Raw genomic sequence first — 18862 nt, forward strand, 5'->3', positions numbered from 1 at the left:
GGTTCTGTGTTCTCTCCGTGTTCTCTCCCCAACCACCTTCTGCTATTGATGTGCTATGTGACTTTGGGAAAGTCTCCTAACCTCTCTGCACCTCAATGTCCTGGTAGATAAACAAAAGTTGCCCACGGGCCCCTCCAGCTCAAGCCCAGCTCAGCCTGTGGTGTTGCTTTCATAACCTCACAGCTTCCTTTGTCCACAAATGCCTGCCTGTGCCTGTCTGAATGCTGGTGCCCCGAACTGGGATGCCCGGAGGTGACAGCCTGCACACAGCCCCTCCTGCAGAACCTAGCAGCAGAACCTCCCTGAACCTGATGGGAGGTGGAAGAAGCTGGGACTGGGGTCTCCGTCAGCCAGGATATCGCAACCGGGGAGAGATGGCATCAGAGTGAAGCTTCTGACTCTGCTACATTCCTATTTAACATTGGACTTGGGAAGTGGTTTTGATCAAAAAAAAATTTGATGAGCAAATGGGACATTTGAGCCCCATTCTGTGTAACACTGTCAAATACAGACGCGAGTCTATATCAAACTTTTCTAAGACACTGGCACATTCAAAGTCACCTCATAAAATTAAATTTTATTTTGAAAACATTCAGCGTTGGAGCTTTTTAAATATAGATCCCATTTGTTATGTGGTTATTCTGGGGTTTGTCCGTGTAAGGAAGCCAAAGGTCCTTTCTTGGAAAGGACTCTCCTCTGTTTTGGAATGTGCGCATTCTTCCTGCAATCTCGGTATTAGAACACCCTTTCTTTTACGAATTGATAGATGAGGTGGGTTTTTTAGAATCCTTGCTTGGTAAAAATAAACCCCTCGGCTGAACCCTATTTTTTTTTAAACGTCCTGCTCTGTGACATTCCAGAACCTCAGCATTCCCGTGTCAGCACCCAGGTGGCCTCCGGATTACCCACTTTACATTTTTCAAAAAAACGTTCTAGCTCCTTTTTTAAAGAAACTGGAAGTCAGAGGCGTTCAGTAACAAGCCTGAGACCACATGGCTGGAGAAGCCAGTGCTGGGATTTGACCGTGACCTTCTCTGGCCCGGAAGCTCAAGCTAGCATGATTGCCTAGCACCTTCTCCCCATCTCCTTAAGGAAGAATGCAGCCCAGTGCTTGGCCAGAGAGGCCCCCCAAGAGTAAGGAGATGAACCCCAAAGGAGGCTTGGATCTGGTCCCAGAAAACCTTCTATTTTTGAATCTGCACCTTCTGTTCCTGAGAGTCCGTGGTTAACTCAGGGTTCAGCACCCCAGTGGCAGAGGAAGGAGAGGTACGGGTAATTCCCCGGAGCAGAGGAAAATGCCCATGTGTTTTATTTGTCTTAAGAATAAATTTTATTTAATATCTATATGGCAGACTTATGGGGTCAACTTGGCTTCTACCTTGAGTAAAAATTCTCTAGAGGGTGGTAGTGAGAATCCGATTGCAGACACTGAAGAGTAAATGCATTTGCTGGAGAAGGGGCGCTGTCTTCAGGGTGAGGGGGGACAGCTGGCCTGGAGCTAGGGGCGAGCTCCCAGCATCAGAGGGGCCGACCTCACAAGCAGGGGCCAGGGACCCTGACCTTACCCGGGCCTATGACCAGAGTCGCTCTCCTGGGACTCTGTAGAGCGTGAAGAGTGGCCATGGGGCTCCTCCAAGCCCCGTGGACCGTGGAGAGAGAAGAAGGTCCGAGACCGGGAGCCTCTCTCAGGAGCCCAGCAGCGTCAGTGGGCTCCGTGTTGTAGGAGAAGGGGACAAAAGTCTTGGTCAGCAGAGGATGTTGGGAAAGTATTGGTAGCGAGGGTTGTAGCTCCTTAGGTTCCTCTTCAGGCAGTAGACGAGCTTCCGGTCACAGGCGCAGAGCTGTGCTTGGCAGGGGGGCCCGGACTCTGCAGGCAGGACGCCAAATGCACAGTGAGGAAGTGAAGGGGGGGTTCTACCGACACTGCATCTCGGGCTTGCCTTTAGTCGGAGCGGACTCCCCAGCCTGCCTCCTGCCCAGGAAGCTCTCAGTCTGATGAGGGAGGCACAGCTTCCACACTGGGAAATGCATGAGCCGATGGAAGAGGCGTAGCTGCTGCCCCAGGGGGAGGCTTCCGTCCAGGGAGACACAGCCCCCGCCCTCCGGGAGTTCCCAGTCTGACGGTGGAGACACGTTCTTTGCCCTTGGGAGTTCCCAGTCTGACGGTGGAGACAGCCCCTGCTCCGGAGGAACTCCGGTTCTCATAGAGGAGATACCACCCCCAGACTTAGCTTTGAACTCAGATGGCCCTGAGCTTGAATCCCAGCTCTAGCTGTGTGCACTGGCAAGGCTCTGAGTTCGTTTCCTCATTTGTAAAATGGGGAGACTAAATACACTCCAAAAGATATTTGGGGGAGCAAGTAAACAGAGGTATGCAAAGCATTTGGCACCTAGTGAATGCTCAGGCTGCGATGTTTCAGCCCTTCCCCAGAAGGTCAGATGCGGCTGCAATAATCCTGCCCCTCTTGCGCCCAGCTCTGCCCTCTAAGATATAGGCTGGCTGACCTCTAGGGGCAGCTGAACTCAGAACCAGCAGAGACCCAGGTTCTATCAGTGGCCCGAAGGGGAAGCCCCAGGCTTACCACAGGTGACCAGTCCCCGTGAAAATCTGTATTTGTATGACTGTGTCCGGATGTGGCAGCCTTTCTCCTCCAGCCACCCATAGCAGTGATCATGCACCCAACAGCACCTGTCAATGCAAGAGACGTAGATCCTACGTAAGGGGCACGTCACTTTAAGCAGAGGCCACCTAGGTGGGTGCAGTCTGGCAAAGAAAGAAGCTAGGGATATGGATGAGTACTTCTCTGCTCTTGCACTGGGGCTGCCTGCCACTGGCTAGTGGTTCACTGACCTGCTTTCTCCTCCAGGGCTCACGGTGAGCCTACATTTCCCAGGCTCCCTTGCAAGTGGGTGTGGCCACACAACTAGGTTCCCGCCAGGGCATCATGAGCAGAAGGGATGCCCACCACTTCCAGACCTACCCATGAAACCCTCCCACACTGTCCTCTTCTTTCTCTCTTTCTCCATCTCTCAGCTGGATGGAGATGACCCAGCAGAGGACTCTGAGGCCACAGGGGATGGCAGAGCCATAAGAGGGAAGGAACCTGGGTCCTGGAATTAACATGTGATTCACATGGAACTGTTAGGTGAGCAAAAAACAAACTTCCAGTATGTTAGGTGTGGCAGATTGCATTTTTAAAAAATTGATTTACAGAAAAATAGAGAAGGTAGTACAGAGTGTTCCCTTTTACCCCACATCCAGTTTTTCCCATCATTAATTAGTACAATACACTTGTTACAATTAACAAACCAATATTGATGTCATTGACTAAATAACTAATCAGCTAAATCATAACATATCATTATTGATTCATTATAAAAAGTCCATAGTTTATTTAGATTTCCTTAGTTTTTATCTAGTATCCTTTTTCTATGTGAGGATCCCATCCAGGATACCTCATTACATTTAGTTGTCACGTCTTGCTAGGCTCCTCTTGGCTGTGACAATTTCTCACATTTTCCTTGGTTTTGATGACCTTGATGGTTTTGAGGAGTGTTGGGTAGGTATTTTGTAGGATGCCCCTCTATGGGGTTTGTCTGATGTTTTTCTCATAATAAGACTGGGGCTATGGGCTTATTTTGCTTCTCTAATTACTCCAGCTTTGGCCATTGGGAGCCATTGGGAGCCCTTCCAGTTAGCTCCTGTGGTCCCTGACATATCTCTATCAATGTGGCAGGTGGTTGTTTTTGAACACTTCCTTATCTTTTGGCCTTACATGAGACTCCAGGTTCATCCTGTATATTTTCTGCCCTGGTCCTAGAATCAGCCAGGTCCCCAAGGAGCCTTGGTTCCGTTTTTTGAAGAATGGTATCAGAGACCAGGTCTGGGCTTTAGGAGTTGCTTATTGCTAATGGGATATTGTTTCTTTTAGGTCCTCTCCGCTGCCAGAGCAAAAAATGTGTCTATTTTAACCCATGTTTGTACACACATCTGTACCTATTTCTGTATGTAACCACCGGCATCTATATTAAGCTAAACAGGAGTTCATACTGACATCTCCATCTCTAATCCATCACCACAGGGCATAAACTCCCCCTCCAGCAGTGGGAAACTTGGCTCCCACCATCTGCCATCCATTTGCCTAATGGCCCCATCCCATTATCCACATCAGGGGTCTCAGAATTTTCCAAAGAATCGTCTCTCCTTCACATGTTCTAGAACGTTGACACTTCCCAATCAAGAAATGGAATCTCGGTCCCCTTCCTCTCAAAGCCTTTGTGACTGCCTCCACCAACTGACACCATGGAATTTCTGAGGCTAAACCCTTTTGTCTTGCAGTCTTGGGACACTCACTCTTGGAACCCAATGGTCACTGTACTGTGGGGAAGTTCCAACAGCCTTGCAGAGGCCTAAGTGAGAGGAACCGAGGCCCCCAGCCCACAGCCTCTGCTGAGCCCCCAGCCAGCAGCCGGGGGCGACAGCATGTCAGCCATGGGAGTGAGCCCTCCGGAAACTGGATGATCCAGCCTCATTTGAGCTGCCCCAGCTGAAGCTGGGTGGAGCAGGGTCAAGCCATCCTGCCAAGCCCTGCCCCACAGGCAGATTCTTAGCAAAGTAAATGGTCATGGTCACGTGAAGTCACTACTCTTGGGGTGATATGTTACGTAGCAATGGACCAACTGACACATGTGGTCACTGAGACACGTGACGTTACTAGATGTATCTCGAGCAAGTCAGTTAACCTCTCTGACACGCAGTTTTCTCACCAATAAAATGGCACTTTAATACTCATCTTCCAGAACTGATGTGGAATTACGTGAGATTGTGCAGGCGCAGAGGCTGAACATAAAGGATAATCATGATAATCAGCTCACCAATCCGTGCCGTCCTTGGGGGTCCCCCGACCACCCCAGCCACAGTAGCAGCCATAGAAGCCGTAGTTCGTCAAGGCGTTCTTCCCAGTCACCCTCTCAATCATGGACTTGAGGTCCAGCAAGCCCCCGGGCACAGCAGGAACACCTGGAAGACAGCTCCCGGCCCCCGGTGAACATGCTTGCCCGGCATGCACCTGCCCCTGCTCCTGCCCCCGCTCCTGCCCTGGGGCTTGCGGGGACCCAGGTGTCTCCTCCTTCTTCTCCCCATTAGTGGGACGGGAGCAAGAAAGGGGAGGAAAAGCAGTAGAGCTACAAGTCCGGACTCGGAGAATGGGAACCGTGGGTTCAAATCCTGCCTCTGCCCACTCATTTCACAGCATGATGTCGAGCAAGTCACTTCATCTCTCAGAGCCTCTGCCTCCTCATCGGCAAATTAGGGGTCGGGGGGATAGGGCGCTAAAGTGAATGCCTACGTTGTGGAGTTATCTTGAGGGTTAAAATGAGAGAAAGTATGTGAATTCTGAGCACGGAGGCAGACACCTAGTGAATGACCGAGAAATACAAGGTCTAATTAATACAGTAGCTGTAGGAAGCAGCAGACAGATGCGCACTCCCCTCCCCTCCAATAACACCACTTAGGACATAAGGCCCAGGACCTTAGCAGGGTGGGATCCTTCCAGATCACTGAAGCCAGCTCCCTCGACTTCCAGATCGGGAAACAGTAGTTTGGAGGGAAAGGTTCAGGGTTTCACAGTGAGCCAAGTGTTCCCTCCCTGCACTAAGCCTCCCGCCTTCCGCCCTCCGCGAGTCTCCAGGGATCTGGCAAGACATCAAAGATTAGGACAGCCTGCCGGGGGGCTGTGTACATAGTTATGGGGCTCCCCTGTGCTGGGCAGTTACCTCCAGCTGGGAGGTGGCAGCAGGTGGGGCCGGCCTCCGCAGGGAATGACCCAGGAACGGAATAGTTACAGAAGGGTCTTGTTCTCGTCTGGGCTTTATTTTGTTTTGTTTTGCACCAAAGTAAAAAATATGCCTCACACATTTGCAAGCCACATATTGTTCCCATAGCAGAATCTTTACCCGTCACCACCTAGAATCGTGTGACAGGCCCACCAGTGGGCTGAGTATCATCCTGTGTCACAGATGAGGAGGCAGAGACTCAGAGAGGCGAAGGTTCTTGCCGACGTCTACACAGGAAGCGCAGAGCCAAGATTCAAACTCAAGTCTCCCCGACCTCAAAGACTAGCCTCCTTTCCACCTACCCTATTGTTCTTAGGGGTGGAAGGTCACAAGTTCAGAGGTCATGGGGCCAGCACTTACTGCAAACCAGGAACCAAGCCAGTGTGAGAAGGCCGTTCATCTCTGGGGTTCTGGAAAAGAAAACACATCCCGTCCCGTGACATGCCTCTCAGGAGACGCATTCAGACCCCACCTCCGGGTCCCCACCAACTCAAGGAGTTGATCCCAGGGGTCCCTGGGGGCAGTAGAGAGCTCATGGGGTATGGTCCTCCACAGAGGCAGGAGAGGACTTCCCACCATAGATGCCCCAACACAACGGTCCCCTCTGCACACAGTGTGACCACCTTTCAGGGCCTTCTTGTGGCTTTGTGGGTCCTGAGCACTTTTGCCTTCATGGGCCCCTTCCTCCAAAAAAAATTCTTTCAAGGAGTATTTTACAACCGTGTCGGTATGGAAACCAACACAATCCGGGCTGGATGCAGTAGGACGTATTCGTGACTCATATTCTATTTTCCTCCTGATTCTAAAAGAATTCAAGTTCATACATTTCCATGGGCCCCAGGCACTGTGCCTACCTAAAGAATACGTCGACCCTGGGTACTCAGGAGGGCTCCCATTTTTCCAGTGGAGAAATGGAGGCTCAAAGAGCTCGTGGAACTTGCCAGAAGCCATGCAGCTAGTAAGAAGTGGAAGAAGGGCTCAAACCCAGGCCTGAGCACCTCTCACAGCACAACACAGCCTCCCTTCACAGAAGGGTGAGTTGCCCTGTGGGCCGTGGAGCCTGGAGACCCCAGCTTCCCTCCCCAGCACCTGCCTTCGGCGAACACATAAATCACTGGCCTTGAGTCCCGAAAATTCACACCCCGAAGGCAGAGGAAATTCCATGTGTCTTGGGCCAGTGCCTGATTATAACGGCCTCTTAGAGGTTCCTTACCGGCGGCTGCCTGTCTCCTCTCCCTGTCTGGATCCCAAAGTCCTTGTTTATCCACAGCTGCTTGCTTGGCTGATGGTCTGCCAGGATTTCCCCTTCGGTGCCCAGCTGTCTCTGATCCCTGAGTCCAGCGGTCCCTTGTGCAGTGCTCTGCCCCGAGCCCCTGGCACCTCCAGAGGCTTGGCTCCAAACACACAGCCTCCAGCCCCCCGGGGCTCCTGGCTACCGCTGACCTCTCCGTGCCACCCTTTGTCCAGCAGCCCCTCTGAGTTCCAAGAACATTCCTGAGAGTTCTGTCCATCCATGGCCTCTGCCCCGAGGGCTCTAACCAGCCAAGGGAAAAGGCTCTAGACCCTACCCTTCCACACCCATCTTCCTCGGCTGCTTCCCGGAGCTGCAACAGGAGGGAGGTGCCAGCCACCACGCACAGGGCACCCACAATGTGCCAGGTTCTGTCCCCTGTCTCTTTAAGCCTGCCGAGGACCCTGGCAGGTGTTATTGTTAAACCTGCTGGCACAGTGTCTGTCCTTCGACAGTCATTTGTTGAACGAGGGGCTAGCAGTCATTGATCTCACAGATGGGGAAACTGAGGCTCAGGAAGGGGACGTGAGCTGCCCAACGATTCAGCCCAGGACTGTGAATCTACTCTGCTCACTGCCTCTGAGCAGCCCCTGTGTACTATCCATGGTGTTGCTTTTCCATATTTGATGATGCTTTGATGTCCTGTGGTGGCTTTGCTGGGCTGGGAAGACACAGCCCCTCCCAGGAGCAGCTAATTCCCAGGGTAACAGAAGATTCCCCTGGGAGCATGGCTTTCATACATGCGAACCAGCCAGTCCTCAACTCACTCCCCAACCCCTCTGTCTAACTCACTCCCCAACCTCTCTAACTCTCCCACTCCCAGCCAATATTTCCCCTACCCTAAATCACTACCCAGGGCCAGGAAGCAGGCAGCTAGGGACCCACCACCCCTGCAACCCAGAGTCTGCTGAGCTTGGCCAATCCCAAACTATTTGCCCTGCCCTGCCTTGCTTTTCCCGTGGAAAACACAAGAAAGGCTCTGGACCGAGCTTGCTCTCATTTCTTCTGCCTCCTGGTCAATCTGGTGCTTCCCCGTGTGGCCCTGCACGGTGGGGTGGGTCCCCTTCTCTCAGAAACCGTAAATAACAGACTGTCTTCTAAATGGCCCCTGGCTCCTGATCCGATGGCTTCACCATACCTGAATCCGAACCAAACTCCCAGGCACATTTTAGAGCATCTTGGGCCAGGGCCATTGGTGTGAGGGAACAGCGTGAGGCCCTGTGGAAAGGGGTCCGAAAGATGCAGAGAGGCCTCACCGAGGAGGCGACAGAAGCATGAACACAGCTGTCCCAGGGGCCGGGAAAGTGGCCCATCAGTGGAGCTCAGAACCAGTCCCCAGGAGAAGGATGTGGGGCTGCTATTTTTATCGAGCGACCACAGAGGGAAATGAGCACAGCCGTGAGATAATTTTGGAGTAAAGTGGTGGCTGAGGTCATGAGAGGTAGAGAGAGTGGAGACAGACAGCTTAACAGAAGCCTGAAAACGTGGGGGTCGGAAATGGCCGGGTCCCTGGATGGACAGGAGATAGCATCTCCCCCACCCCATGCCCTAGGACCCCCAGGTCAGGTATCTGGCCACAAAGGATGGACAGCACCAAGCCCACAGCACAGCAGACCTGTGAGAGACCTCCCCTCAATCTGGGGAGGGGGAGGCACTGGGGCATCAGGGGCCTCCTCTCCCAGCCCCTCTCCCTCCCTGCGCCCTGCCCACCACCCCACCTCAAGCAAGGCAGCCCCCAGAATGAGATTCCCTACCAGGGAGACCTTCTCTCCATCTCAGGCCTGCAGAAGAAGCAGGGGCTGGGCCCTCGGGTTTTAAAGGCCTCTCCGCCCGCCTCCCACGTCCCTGCCTGGGCCAGCTGCAGGACTCCAGAGGGCTCACGTAGGAAGCCCTGTTTCTCCCTCTCGAGACCCCTGAGGACTTTTTGCCTCCCTGGGTCTCGAAGCAGCTATTCCCTAGAGCATGTCACCGTGCCTGGGTGACATTCAGGAGAGACACTGAGGAGGGCCTGGCTTAGGCCACCCGCAGTCCAGGGTTCTCCACCAGGGATAGGACAGCTGGAATCCCCCTCCCAGGGCAGCCTCCCTCCTCCCGCCACCCTGCGTCTCTGTGGAGTCCTCCAGCCCACGGCTCGTGCTCATATTTCATTCCGACTCCCTGGGGCTCAACTCAGGGACATCCACGGCAGCCAGGCGGCACCCCCTCTTCCTGTCGTTCCCGACCTGCCAACCCCCGACTCTGCCTTGTCCCCGGGGTGGGGCGACCCAGGAGCCTGTGACAGCCCCACTCTGGAGAGATGCTGTAAACTGTCGCTGGAGCCCGGCTGGCAGCTCCCTTTTGGCCCCGGGCTCCTTACCCAAATCCTGCCTTCCTTCTCTCTGGGAAGGAGAACCCACCACGCTTGCGGTTAGAGCCATGCAAGCTGCAGTCCCCACTCAGCCACCCAGGAGCTGTGTGACTCCGGGCAAGTCACCACACTTCTCTGTTTGTTCCTGCGATCTAGGAGAGTAGTGACTCCCTGCAGCCCCAGAGGCTCGTGGTGAGGAACATACTGTATAAAACAAGGCCGAGTGGCGAGGTGTGTGTCTCAGGGGTTGACATCACAGACTCTAGATGAGCTTCAAGTCCTGAGTTCCAATCCTGGCTTCCCCACCACAAGCTGCATCTCCTCCAGGCTGGCTGCCCTTGGCTTGCCTCAGAGAGTCCTTGTTAGGATGAAGTGAATGAATGCATTTATAACAGAGCAGTGGCCAAACAGTGCGAATACGTAAATGAAGAGTAACCTTCTAGAACGTTCTTGAGGAGCATAGGTAACTGTTATTAGGCTCTGTTCTCCACTTCTATGAATCCTGAGCCCTGGCCCATCCCTGACCCCCGTGTGCACACACTTTTCTGAGACGTGGGTGTGAGCTCCTCCTTCTCCTTCTGGCATCTCTTCTCCCCTCTCTCAGCTCGATCACGGCAGCATCAGAGACAAGCCCCTCCTTCCGGCCCTCACCAGCCCTTCTCTTCCTGAGACCTGACTGCTGGGCACCCCGCGGAACCCTATGAACCCCAGTTCAATACAGAAAGTACCTACTGAGTGTCTCCCACACGCAAGGCGCTGCGGGGGATCCGCTGTGAACGAAATGGAGGCCGGATCCCCTCACGCTTCCCCTCGGGTTGAGGGAACAGATAGCAAAGGCATCGAATAGAGACATAAGACGTCCTGGGGGTGATAGCGGGGAGGGCAAAGACTCCTCTCTGTTCCACGTGAACTTTTCTTTCTCCACCAGTTCCTTCCTCCACTACGGACACTCACAGGCCTCGCCATCCGACACCAAACAAAACGAGAGAGCAAAAGGAAGCCTCCCTGCCTCTGCCGACCTGTCTCTCCAGCTTTTGTTTTCCCCTCTAAAAGCCACATTTCTGGACAGAGAAGCTTCCACTTGCTCATCACCCAATTCCTTCTGAACGTGGGGTCACCTGAAGCCTCCGCTGTATCCCGGAGCTGGATCCCAGGGACCCCCAAAGCCTGGTGCTTCCCAAGCCTGGGCTTCACCCCCCACCCAACCCTCTCTCTCTCTCTGGCTTTGAGAGGCCACACCCCGCCATCCACTCTCCGCTGCTCACCCCCACCTCTGTCGGCCCCCCACTTGCAGGTGTCTTCAAGGATCTGCCCTCGGAATCTGCTCCTCTCTCTCTCTCCGCCTCTCCCGGGATGAGCTCATCCATGGTCAGGGTCTTAGGTCTTCTTTCTATGCAAATGTCCAGGGGCTAGCCCGGCCACACAGTGTCCAGCACTAGCTTTGACACTCCCTGAAATGAGTACGGGAATGAAGAAAAAGTGTAATGTCAGGTCCAACCGTCTGAGCTTCCAGTCAGACGGAACTGGATTCAAATCTGGATGTCCCCTCCGACTACCTGCGTCCCCTGGCCTCCTCAGGTCTTGCTCTTATCAGCACCTATAGAACAGGACAATAATGGAACCAGCTTCATTCTGTAATTGTGATAATTCAATGAAGCGATGCAGAGAGGCTCAGCACAGAGCCTGGTGCCTTGTAGGTGCTCAGTGAACGTAACTATTATAAATATTATTGCTGTTATGGCATCCCCCCCCCCAACCGAGGGTAGGCGCTGTGTCTGCTTCACATCTGTACTCCTGGCGCTTGGCACACAGTAGGTGCTAAGTCAGGTCTGCCGAAAGAATGAAAGACCCCTCCGGCTCTAGCTTCATACCCACCGCCCCAGCCCTCACGTCAAATATAGTAATTAAATATATACAATCATTACAATCCGAATACCTGCTTGAGAGTGTAGCTCAGTGTCCTGCAGGAACCCCAGGACCAAACTCATTGTCTCCCCGCCAACCCAGCCCCTGCCAGCCCCCTCTTCCTGGTCGTGGATCCAGTCAGTCATTCACACCTCAGTGATGAAAACGCCCCCACTACTTCCACCCCCATTGAGTGGAAGACTCTGGAGGGCAGGATCCTTCTCTGATTCTTTTCTGACCCCAGCACCTAGAGTAACATCTGACACATGGCAGGCCCTCAGGAAATATCTGTGGAATAAATTAAACATCTCATAAACATGCTTGTTCTCTGGCACCTGCTGAGTCCCGCTTGTGCAGGCTCGTCCCAGGGCCGAAGCCCCATGGAGGGCAGCCAGAGACACGTGGACACTCTCTCATCCCGAGACCAGAGCTGCCGATTTACCCTCAGCCTCATCAGAGGGTCTGCTGCTCCCCCCGCTCCCCGGAGGCTGGCACATAAAGCAGGCTTGCCCAGAGCTCACTGGCAGATGGTCCACGTTGAGTCGTCCTCCTCCAGGAAGTTCTACCTGATTTCTCCTTCCGCAGAAAGCTTGCCTGTCTCTGGAATGTTGTAGAACTCATCACACATACTGCCTACTCTAGCACTTCCATCTGGAGGGAGTTTTGAGGCTGATCAATCAGGAAGGAAGGAGAGAAGAACTCCATACTCGGTGAGCATCCCCTGTGCGGCCAGCATAAGGTGAGGTCACCATTTGGGATCTTGAATCTTCACAAAATCTTGTGGGGCATTAGGACCCCAAACTGAGGGGCAGATGTGAGGTAGCTTATAAAAGGCAGACCCAGAGCCTAAAGCCTGGCCTGTCACCCTGGTCCATGTTCTTGCCACTCCACAAAGGGGTTGACATCCAAGAAAGACCTAATGATCGTGATTTTCACAAGACTCCTGACCAAAGTGTCATGTGATTTCCTCATACTCTACATGGAGAAGTGAAAGCTGAGCTATAGTCGGAGCTCATAATTCCTGATAATTGCTTAATGAGTGGAACTGGGTCTTTGGTTATACACCTGCAGCCCTGAGCTGGTGCTGAGCTTGTCCTACACGGTGCCTTTCAAAATGTTGGAATTAGTTGCTCATGTGTGAGCTTTAAGAGATCTCAGACAGAAATCCAGATTGCCAGCTTCTCTTTAAAAGACCTGACGAGGGGCGCCTGGGTTGCTCAGTCAGTGAAGCGTCTGCCTTCGGCTCAGGTCATGATCCCAGGGTCCTGGGATAGAGCCCCACATCGGGCTCCCTGCTCAGCGGGGAGTTTTCTTCTCCCTCTCCCTCTGCCCCTCTCCCCGCTCGTGCTTTGTCTCTCTCTCAAATAAATAAAATCTTTAAAAAAAATAAAATAAAATAAAAGACCTAGCGATCCCGGCTCAGTTCCTACATGACGACAGCTGGCCAGAGCAGAGAAGGAGATGCACCCATCCGCTGGAAATGTGTTTAGCTTTACCCTGGTCTCCACCGTTCCTTACTGTCTCATCCCCCCCAGCTTCAGGGTTGCTCCCTGCCTGGAGGGCCCTCTAGTGGCCTGTCATAGAACTCATGCTTGAGTCCTACCCTCTCCCCCTGTCCCCCAGCAATGGGACAGGGAGTGCCTTGAGAGCAGAGATCATCTCCTGTGCAAACTTGTGTTTCAAGTGCTGAGCTCAGAGCCTAGCACACAGTAGTTGCTCAGTAAATGTACATTAGGGGCACCTATCCCAAGATGAGGAGATCACGGAGGGCTTTTCTAGAAGAAAAGGCAACGGTACTGAATCTTTAGAAGTATGTTAGAGAAATTGGAACCCTTGTACACCATTGGTGGGAATGTGAAATGGTATAGTTGCTGTGGAATGCAATATGGTGAGTCCTTAAAAAATTAAAAGTAGAATCACCATATGACCCAGCAGCCCCACCTGTGGGTATGTGCCCAAAAGAATTAAAAGCAGGGTCTCAAAGAGATATCTGTACAGCCATGTTGATAAGCAGCATTATTCACAACAGCTTAAATGTGGAAATAACAACAAGGGTCTATCAACAGTGAATGGATAAACAAAAGGCGGTGGATACATAGAGTGGAATGTTACTCAGCCCTAAAAAGGAAGGAAACTCTGCAGTATGCTACAACATGGCTAAACCTTGAGAGCATTACACGAAGTGAAATAAGCCAGTCACAAAAACACAAATACTATACGACTCCACTTATAGGAGACACTTAGAGTAGTCAACATCATAGAAACAGAAAGTGGAATGGGGGGTGCCAGGGGAGAGGAGGAAGGATAGGGAGTTAGCGCTTAACGGGAACAGACTCTCAGCTTTACAAGATGAAAAGAGTTCTGGAGATGGACGGCGATGGTGGTTGCATGACATTATAAATGTATTTAATACCACTGAACTGTATATTTAATATGGTTGAGATGGTAAGTTTGAGGTTGTGTGTATTTTACCTCAATTAAAAAAAAATAGAAAAAAAGAGTGGATCAGAGTTCACCAGGCAAGGATGCAAGGAAGGGCATCCCTAGGTGGAAGGAACAGCCTATGTGGGACTCACAGGCATGCATCACGATGGCTCATTTGGGGAGCCACAAATGGATGAGGTAGCTGAGGGCATTAGGCAGTGATATTCGAGTGAATACTTAATAACTGGCTCTCTGGGGGGAAGACAAGCCCTGATCATTGCCGTGTTGTAAGGACTCACACTGTGGGCAATCTCACACTCTTAACAGAATGTTACTGGATGCAGAGTAGAGAAGATGTGCAGGAAGCTGAGGCACGCTGCCTGCTGATAAAGAGCCCATGTTCTGGAACCACCGCTCATTAGCTGTGTGATGTTAAGCAAGGTTTTTAACCTCTCAGTGCCTCGGTTTGCTAAGCTCAGTAATGGGGATAATCATTGTACCTGCCTCATCCCAGCTCATCCGAGCTGATGCATGACAGGTGTTTAGAACTGTGTTGCCACGTCGGAAGGGCTCAACAAACGTTTGCTGTTTTTACTAGGAAAGTGGGGCAGGCCCACACTTGATTTCTCAGAAAAGGGAACTTTCTCTATGTGTTTAGTAGGAAATGAGGAATGGTGGAAGGGCTGGCTGAAGAGACACAGCGGGGTAGGCCACAAAGAACCTTGGGCGTCAGGCTAAGGAGTTTGAACTTTTCTCCTGATGGTGTCCCAGAATGGCCTCGATCAAGAGCAAGATGATATGAGTTCAACAAGAGAGGAACAAATCCTACCCCAAGAACCCCAAAACTGAACCACGAAAGGACAGGGCGGGATGACACAGCTCAGCCATCAGACCTGTGACCCCAAGCCTAGGAGCCCTCGGATCACAGAGGCAGCATCGTCTTTGCTTGTAATGGCCCGAGTGTGATGCCCAGAGTGAGGGGTCCAAACCGACCTCATCGGGAGGGATGTGCCTGGTCCTGACCCCCACTCTGAGAGCATTTCTGGAAAACTGGGGGGTGTCTGGGTCACAGGATTCCTGTCAGATGGAGGGAACAGGGGCTGACTGGTGTTCGGAAGGGGGCTCGGGGTACCCAGCCTCTGTCTCCAAATTTCTGAAGGGCTGTTGAGGGTGAAAAGGACCACAGTTGTCCCATGTGGCTCCAGATCACAGAGCCAGGACCAGGCGGGGGTGCTGGTTTGGGGTCAAGCCCAGAAAGTTTTTTCTAATAGCCCAGATGTCCTGGGAATAGAATGAGCAGTCTTGAGGGTGGTGAGCTTCCTGTCCCCAGAGGCACTTTTTCTTTATCTCCTTTTAGGAAGAAGAAATATAGTGTAAAAGGTGGGGACTGAGGAGGTGGGGCAGGCCCCCACTTGACTCCTCTGGAGAAGGAGCTTTCTTTAAATTTTAGGAACACGAGAGACCTGTCAAAAGCACATGACGTTAGCTTAAGTCAATTACGAAGCATCAGTTCTAGTCTGTAGAAGTGTAAAAAAAAAAAAAAAAAAAAAGACAATTTAGCGAAATTAAAAACACACACACAGAAGAGTTAGGAGCCCTTCAGGTGCATGGAGAGAGCTGTCAAATATTCTGTGCTCTCTGCCTCGTGGGGCTCCCCACCCCCGACACTGATTCATGCCACAGTCATGTTCAGGACTGTTGCAAAAAACAGTATCAGTTGAGTGGGGTACAGACTGAATGAGCTCCAGGGCGCCCACGGGCTCTGACCTTCTAGTGACAGTGCCTGTTGTCACATGAACCCTGAGCACTCCAAGCTTTTCTACTGAGGCCTTTGGTACTTGCTGCTCCCCCTGCCTGGAATACTAATACTTAGCATTGGTATGAGCTCCAGGTCTCATCATAAATGCCCCCTCTTCCAGGAGGCCTTCCCTGACCACCTGCCCAAGGTTAACCTCCAGTTAAGCTCAGATCACTGTTTTTCCCCTTCGTAGCCCTGACCATCATCTTTACCTCTCATGTATCTCTTTCTGGACTTGTTTAGGACTTCTGTCTCCTGCCCCTCCCACTAGAGGCCAGGAAGCCCGTCAGTCTTGTTCATCATATTTTCAGCAGCTGGCACAGAGCCTAATACATATTGGTATTTGATATTTATCTGTGGAATAAAGAACAATTGGGGGCATGAGCCAAGACTTGAGGGAGCAGCCAACCTCACTGGATTTCAGTCATTCTATAAGTTGGCAGCCTGCTCTAAAGATATCCACAGGGGCGCCCGGCTGGCTCAGTCAGAAGAGCATGTGACTCTTGATCTCAGGGTCGCGAGTTCGAGCCCCAAGTTGGGTGTAGAGATTGTTTAAATAAAAATAAAATAAAGATACACACAGCTAATCTTATCTGGGGCTCAGTCTGTTCCTACATATGTAATGGTTATTTTTCAATAACACACTGAAGTCTGACTTCCGCCAAAACCTTTGCTGAAAACACAAATTCAAGCACCTACTTGATAGCAAGTACCTGCTTTGTTTTATCTTTGAGACACCAATTAAACTCTTCATTCTCAAGCAACATACTTTGAGCTAGCCTTCCTTTCTGTCTTTGTTTCTGTTGTTCCCTGCGCCCCCAGAATGTTCTTCGTTGTCTTTTTTGCCTTGTAAACGCCTGCTTGTTTTTCCACACTGTAATGTCACTTCTTTTTTTGGAGAAACCCTAGAACAGACTCTGACTGGCAAGATCCAACGTGGCACCCGAGACTCTAGGCTCATGATCCTGACACTCACAATTCCAAGCCCTTCCACTCGGCTCCCATCCCAGTTTGACCCAGCAATCATTTCTGGAGCAACTCCTGTGGGCAGAGCTCCAGCTAGACACTGCAGGAAACAAAGGCAAAGCTAAGTCCATCAGCCTCTGCACTCTAGCACTGAGAATCCAGCATCGGTCTTAGGGTGGGGAAAATGAGACCAGGCCTTTAGAATGCCGTAAACCTAGAATAACATTTGGACTCCTTCCCTGGGCCTAACGAGCTGTGCCCTCCCTTGAGATGCCTTTCCTTATACTTGCCAGCCTGGTTTCCTCCTCTGTTCCTGGATCAATCTTCTTAACCTCCAGGTCAGCACATATCACCTGCTGCCAAGGTCAAAGGTGCCTGTCTCCCCCCACAGGCATGTGACCCTTCATGATTTGGCCTCACTACCACCCTTTACAGCCTTGCCTTATCTACCACCCGCTCCCCAGTGCATTCCTGGGAAGAACCCTTTATGGTCCCCAACTCGTCCCCAAATATACCACATAGCAGATACAGTTGGGCAGGTGGTGATCAACACTCCAGAGGGCAATAAAGCAGGGAAGGGAGACCCGAGTGCGGTGGGCGTATGTTGGGACAGGGAGCTTGATGGTGGGCTTTGTCAGTTTAAATAGGGTGGCCAGGAAAAGTCTGCCTGGGGAGGTGACATTGGAGCAAAGCGATGGAGGAGGTGAGGGAGCAGGCCACGGGGACAGCCTGGGGCGGAGCGTCGCACACAGGGAGGAGAGCGTGTACAAAGGTCCTGGAGTAGAAGCATGGCTGTGAGTTGGAGAAACAATAAGGAAATTAGGTCTTCCTTTGCCCTCCCCTCCAAAACAAAGCCTTTTAGTGAGCCTACCGCCCCCCTCCCCGGACTGGATGGGTTCCCTTCTCTGTCCCTCAGCACCCTGTGGATGCCTTCATCACAGGACAATCGTGCTCTATCATAGTGTCTCCCCGACAAGACCGGAGCAACCTGGGGATGGGGACTGTCCCAGCGCCCAGCATCAGGTTTAATACATATTTATTGACTGCCTGAGTGAATCCATCAATGAATGAACAAACTAGGCCATGAATCCGCGAGGATGTCTCGCTTCATCTCGACACTTGGCAGCCTCTAGCGCCTTGGCACAGACTGGGTCTGAGAAAAAAACGTTTGTGGAATGACTAATAGAAATAGCCCAGGCTCACCGAACACAGATACCAGGCCAAGCTCTTGATGTGGCTTATCCCCTTTTACCCTTAGAGGGATCCTAGGAGGTGGGCACTGCCACCAGCTGCCATTTGCAGATTAGGACAGCAAGGATCGAAGAGACATGGTTCACCCGTATCGCGCAGCTGGTAAGCAGCAAAGCAGTGAATTGAACCTGACGGGTCTGACCCGCAAAGCTACATAAATCCAGCCCAAAACTAAACTGCCTTCCAGAGAGAGGGGGCTGAGCATGGGGGCAGGGAGAGGAGGGCTCCAGGGGCTGGAGGAAGAGGCCAGAGCGGCCTCCCTATCAGGGCTGGAGTGGCATCCTCCAGCTCTGGATTCCCGCCCACGTGTCCCGAAGTGTCTGCATACAGTGGATGCTCAGAAAAGGTTAAGGAACTGCTGACGATTCTTTTTCCCAAAGACAAATATTTTCTTGTGGTTTGAGTTAAAAAGAAATTCAGGCAAAGCCTCAGATTAATGTAAACACAGATTCCAACTCTCACCCTCTTCCTAACCTTGCCTGGCTTTGCCCCCAGTCTCAAGGACAACCTTCTGGGTGATCTCCGGCTCCCTTCAGGTGGGCCTGGCCTCCATGAGAACCACACAGCTCCCAGGGCTTGCCACCTTATGGGAAAGGGACCCCAGGGCCCTAGTGAGACTCCTCCAGCAGGGCCTATGCCTTTTGCCCACACTCCCCACGGACCCTCCTTGCTCTTCAGACCCCACCTTCTCCCATCTCTCCCACTCCAGCTGGTCTGCCCCTCCCAGTATATGCAGCCTCATGCCCATGACTGACCTTTCTGGCCTGGCCTCAGCTCCTGGGCTCCTGTGACCTGCTCTCATGAGCAGCCCCATCGGGCTCCAGGCCCTGCTGACTCCCTGCCCCCAGCCACAACATTGGGGTGCACAGGCTGCGAATCCCAATAGACTCTTGGCCTCCAGAATCTTAAAGGCCCAAATGGGAGCGAGTGATGAAGACAGGTCTGGAGGTGGCGAGAGAAACTTCTGCCTGCACCCAGCTAGGCATTCTTCTGCTCAGCCCCCAACTGCCTTCACAGATGCAGGATGTCCAACAGAAACCCAGAG

General features: G+C 52.2%; 1 protein-coding gene across 1 annotated transcript; it reads right to left on the reverse strand.

The window, feature by feature from the left end:
• Positions 1–1694: 1694 nt before the first annotated feature.
• LOC118020317 (calcium-dependent phospholipase A2) lies at positions 1695–6235 on the reverse strand. Its single transcript, XM_035020229.1, has 4 exons — positions 6196–6235; positions 4876–5020; positions 2583–2689; positions 1695–1867 (listed from the first exon to the last, which is right to left on the reverse strand). Exons 1-4 carry the CDS (start codon positions 6233–6235, stop codon positions 1746–1748), a joined length of 414 nt encoding a protein of 137 aa, XP_034876120.1. The 3' UTR covers positions 1695–1745.
• Between the last annotated feature and the right edge of the window lie 12627 nt (positions 6236–18862).

Source organism: Mirounga leonina, unplaced genomic scaffold, assembly GCF_011800145.1.
Source record: "Mirounga leonina isolate KUSES-001 unplaced genomic scaffold, KU_Mleo_1.0 Mir_173, whole genome shotgun sequence".
NCBI classification, from domain to species: domain Eukaryota; kingdom Metazoa; phylum Chordata; class Mammalia; order Carnivora; family Phocidae; genus Mirounga; species Mirounga leonina.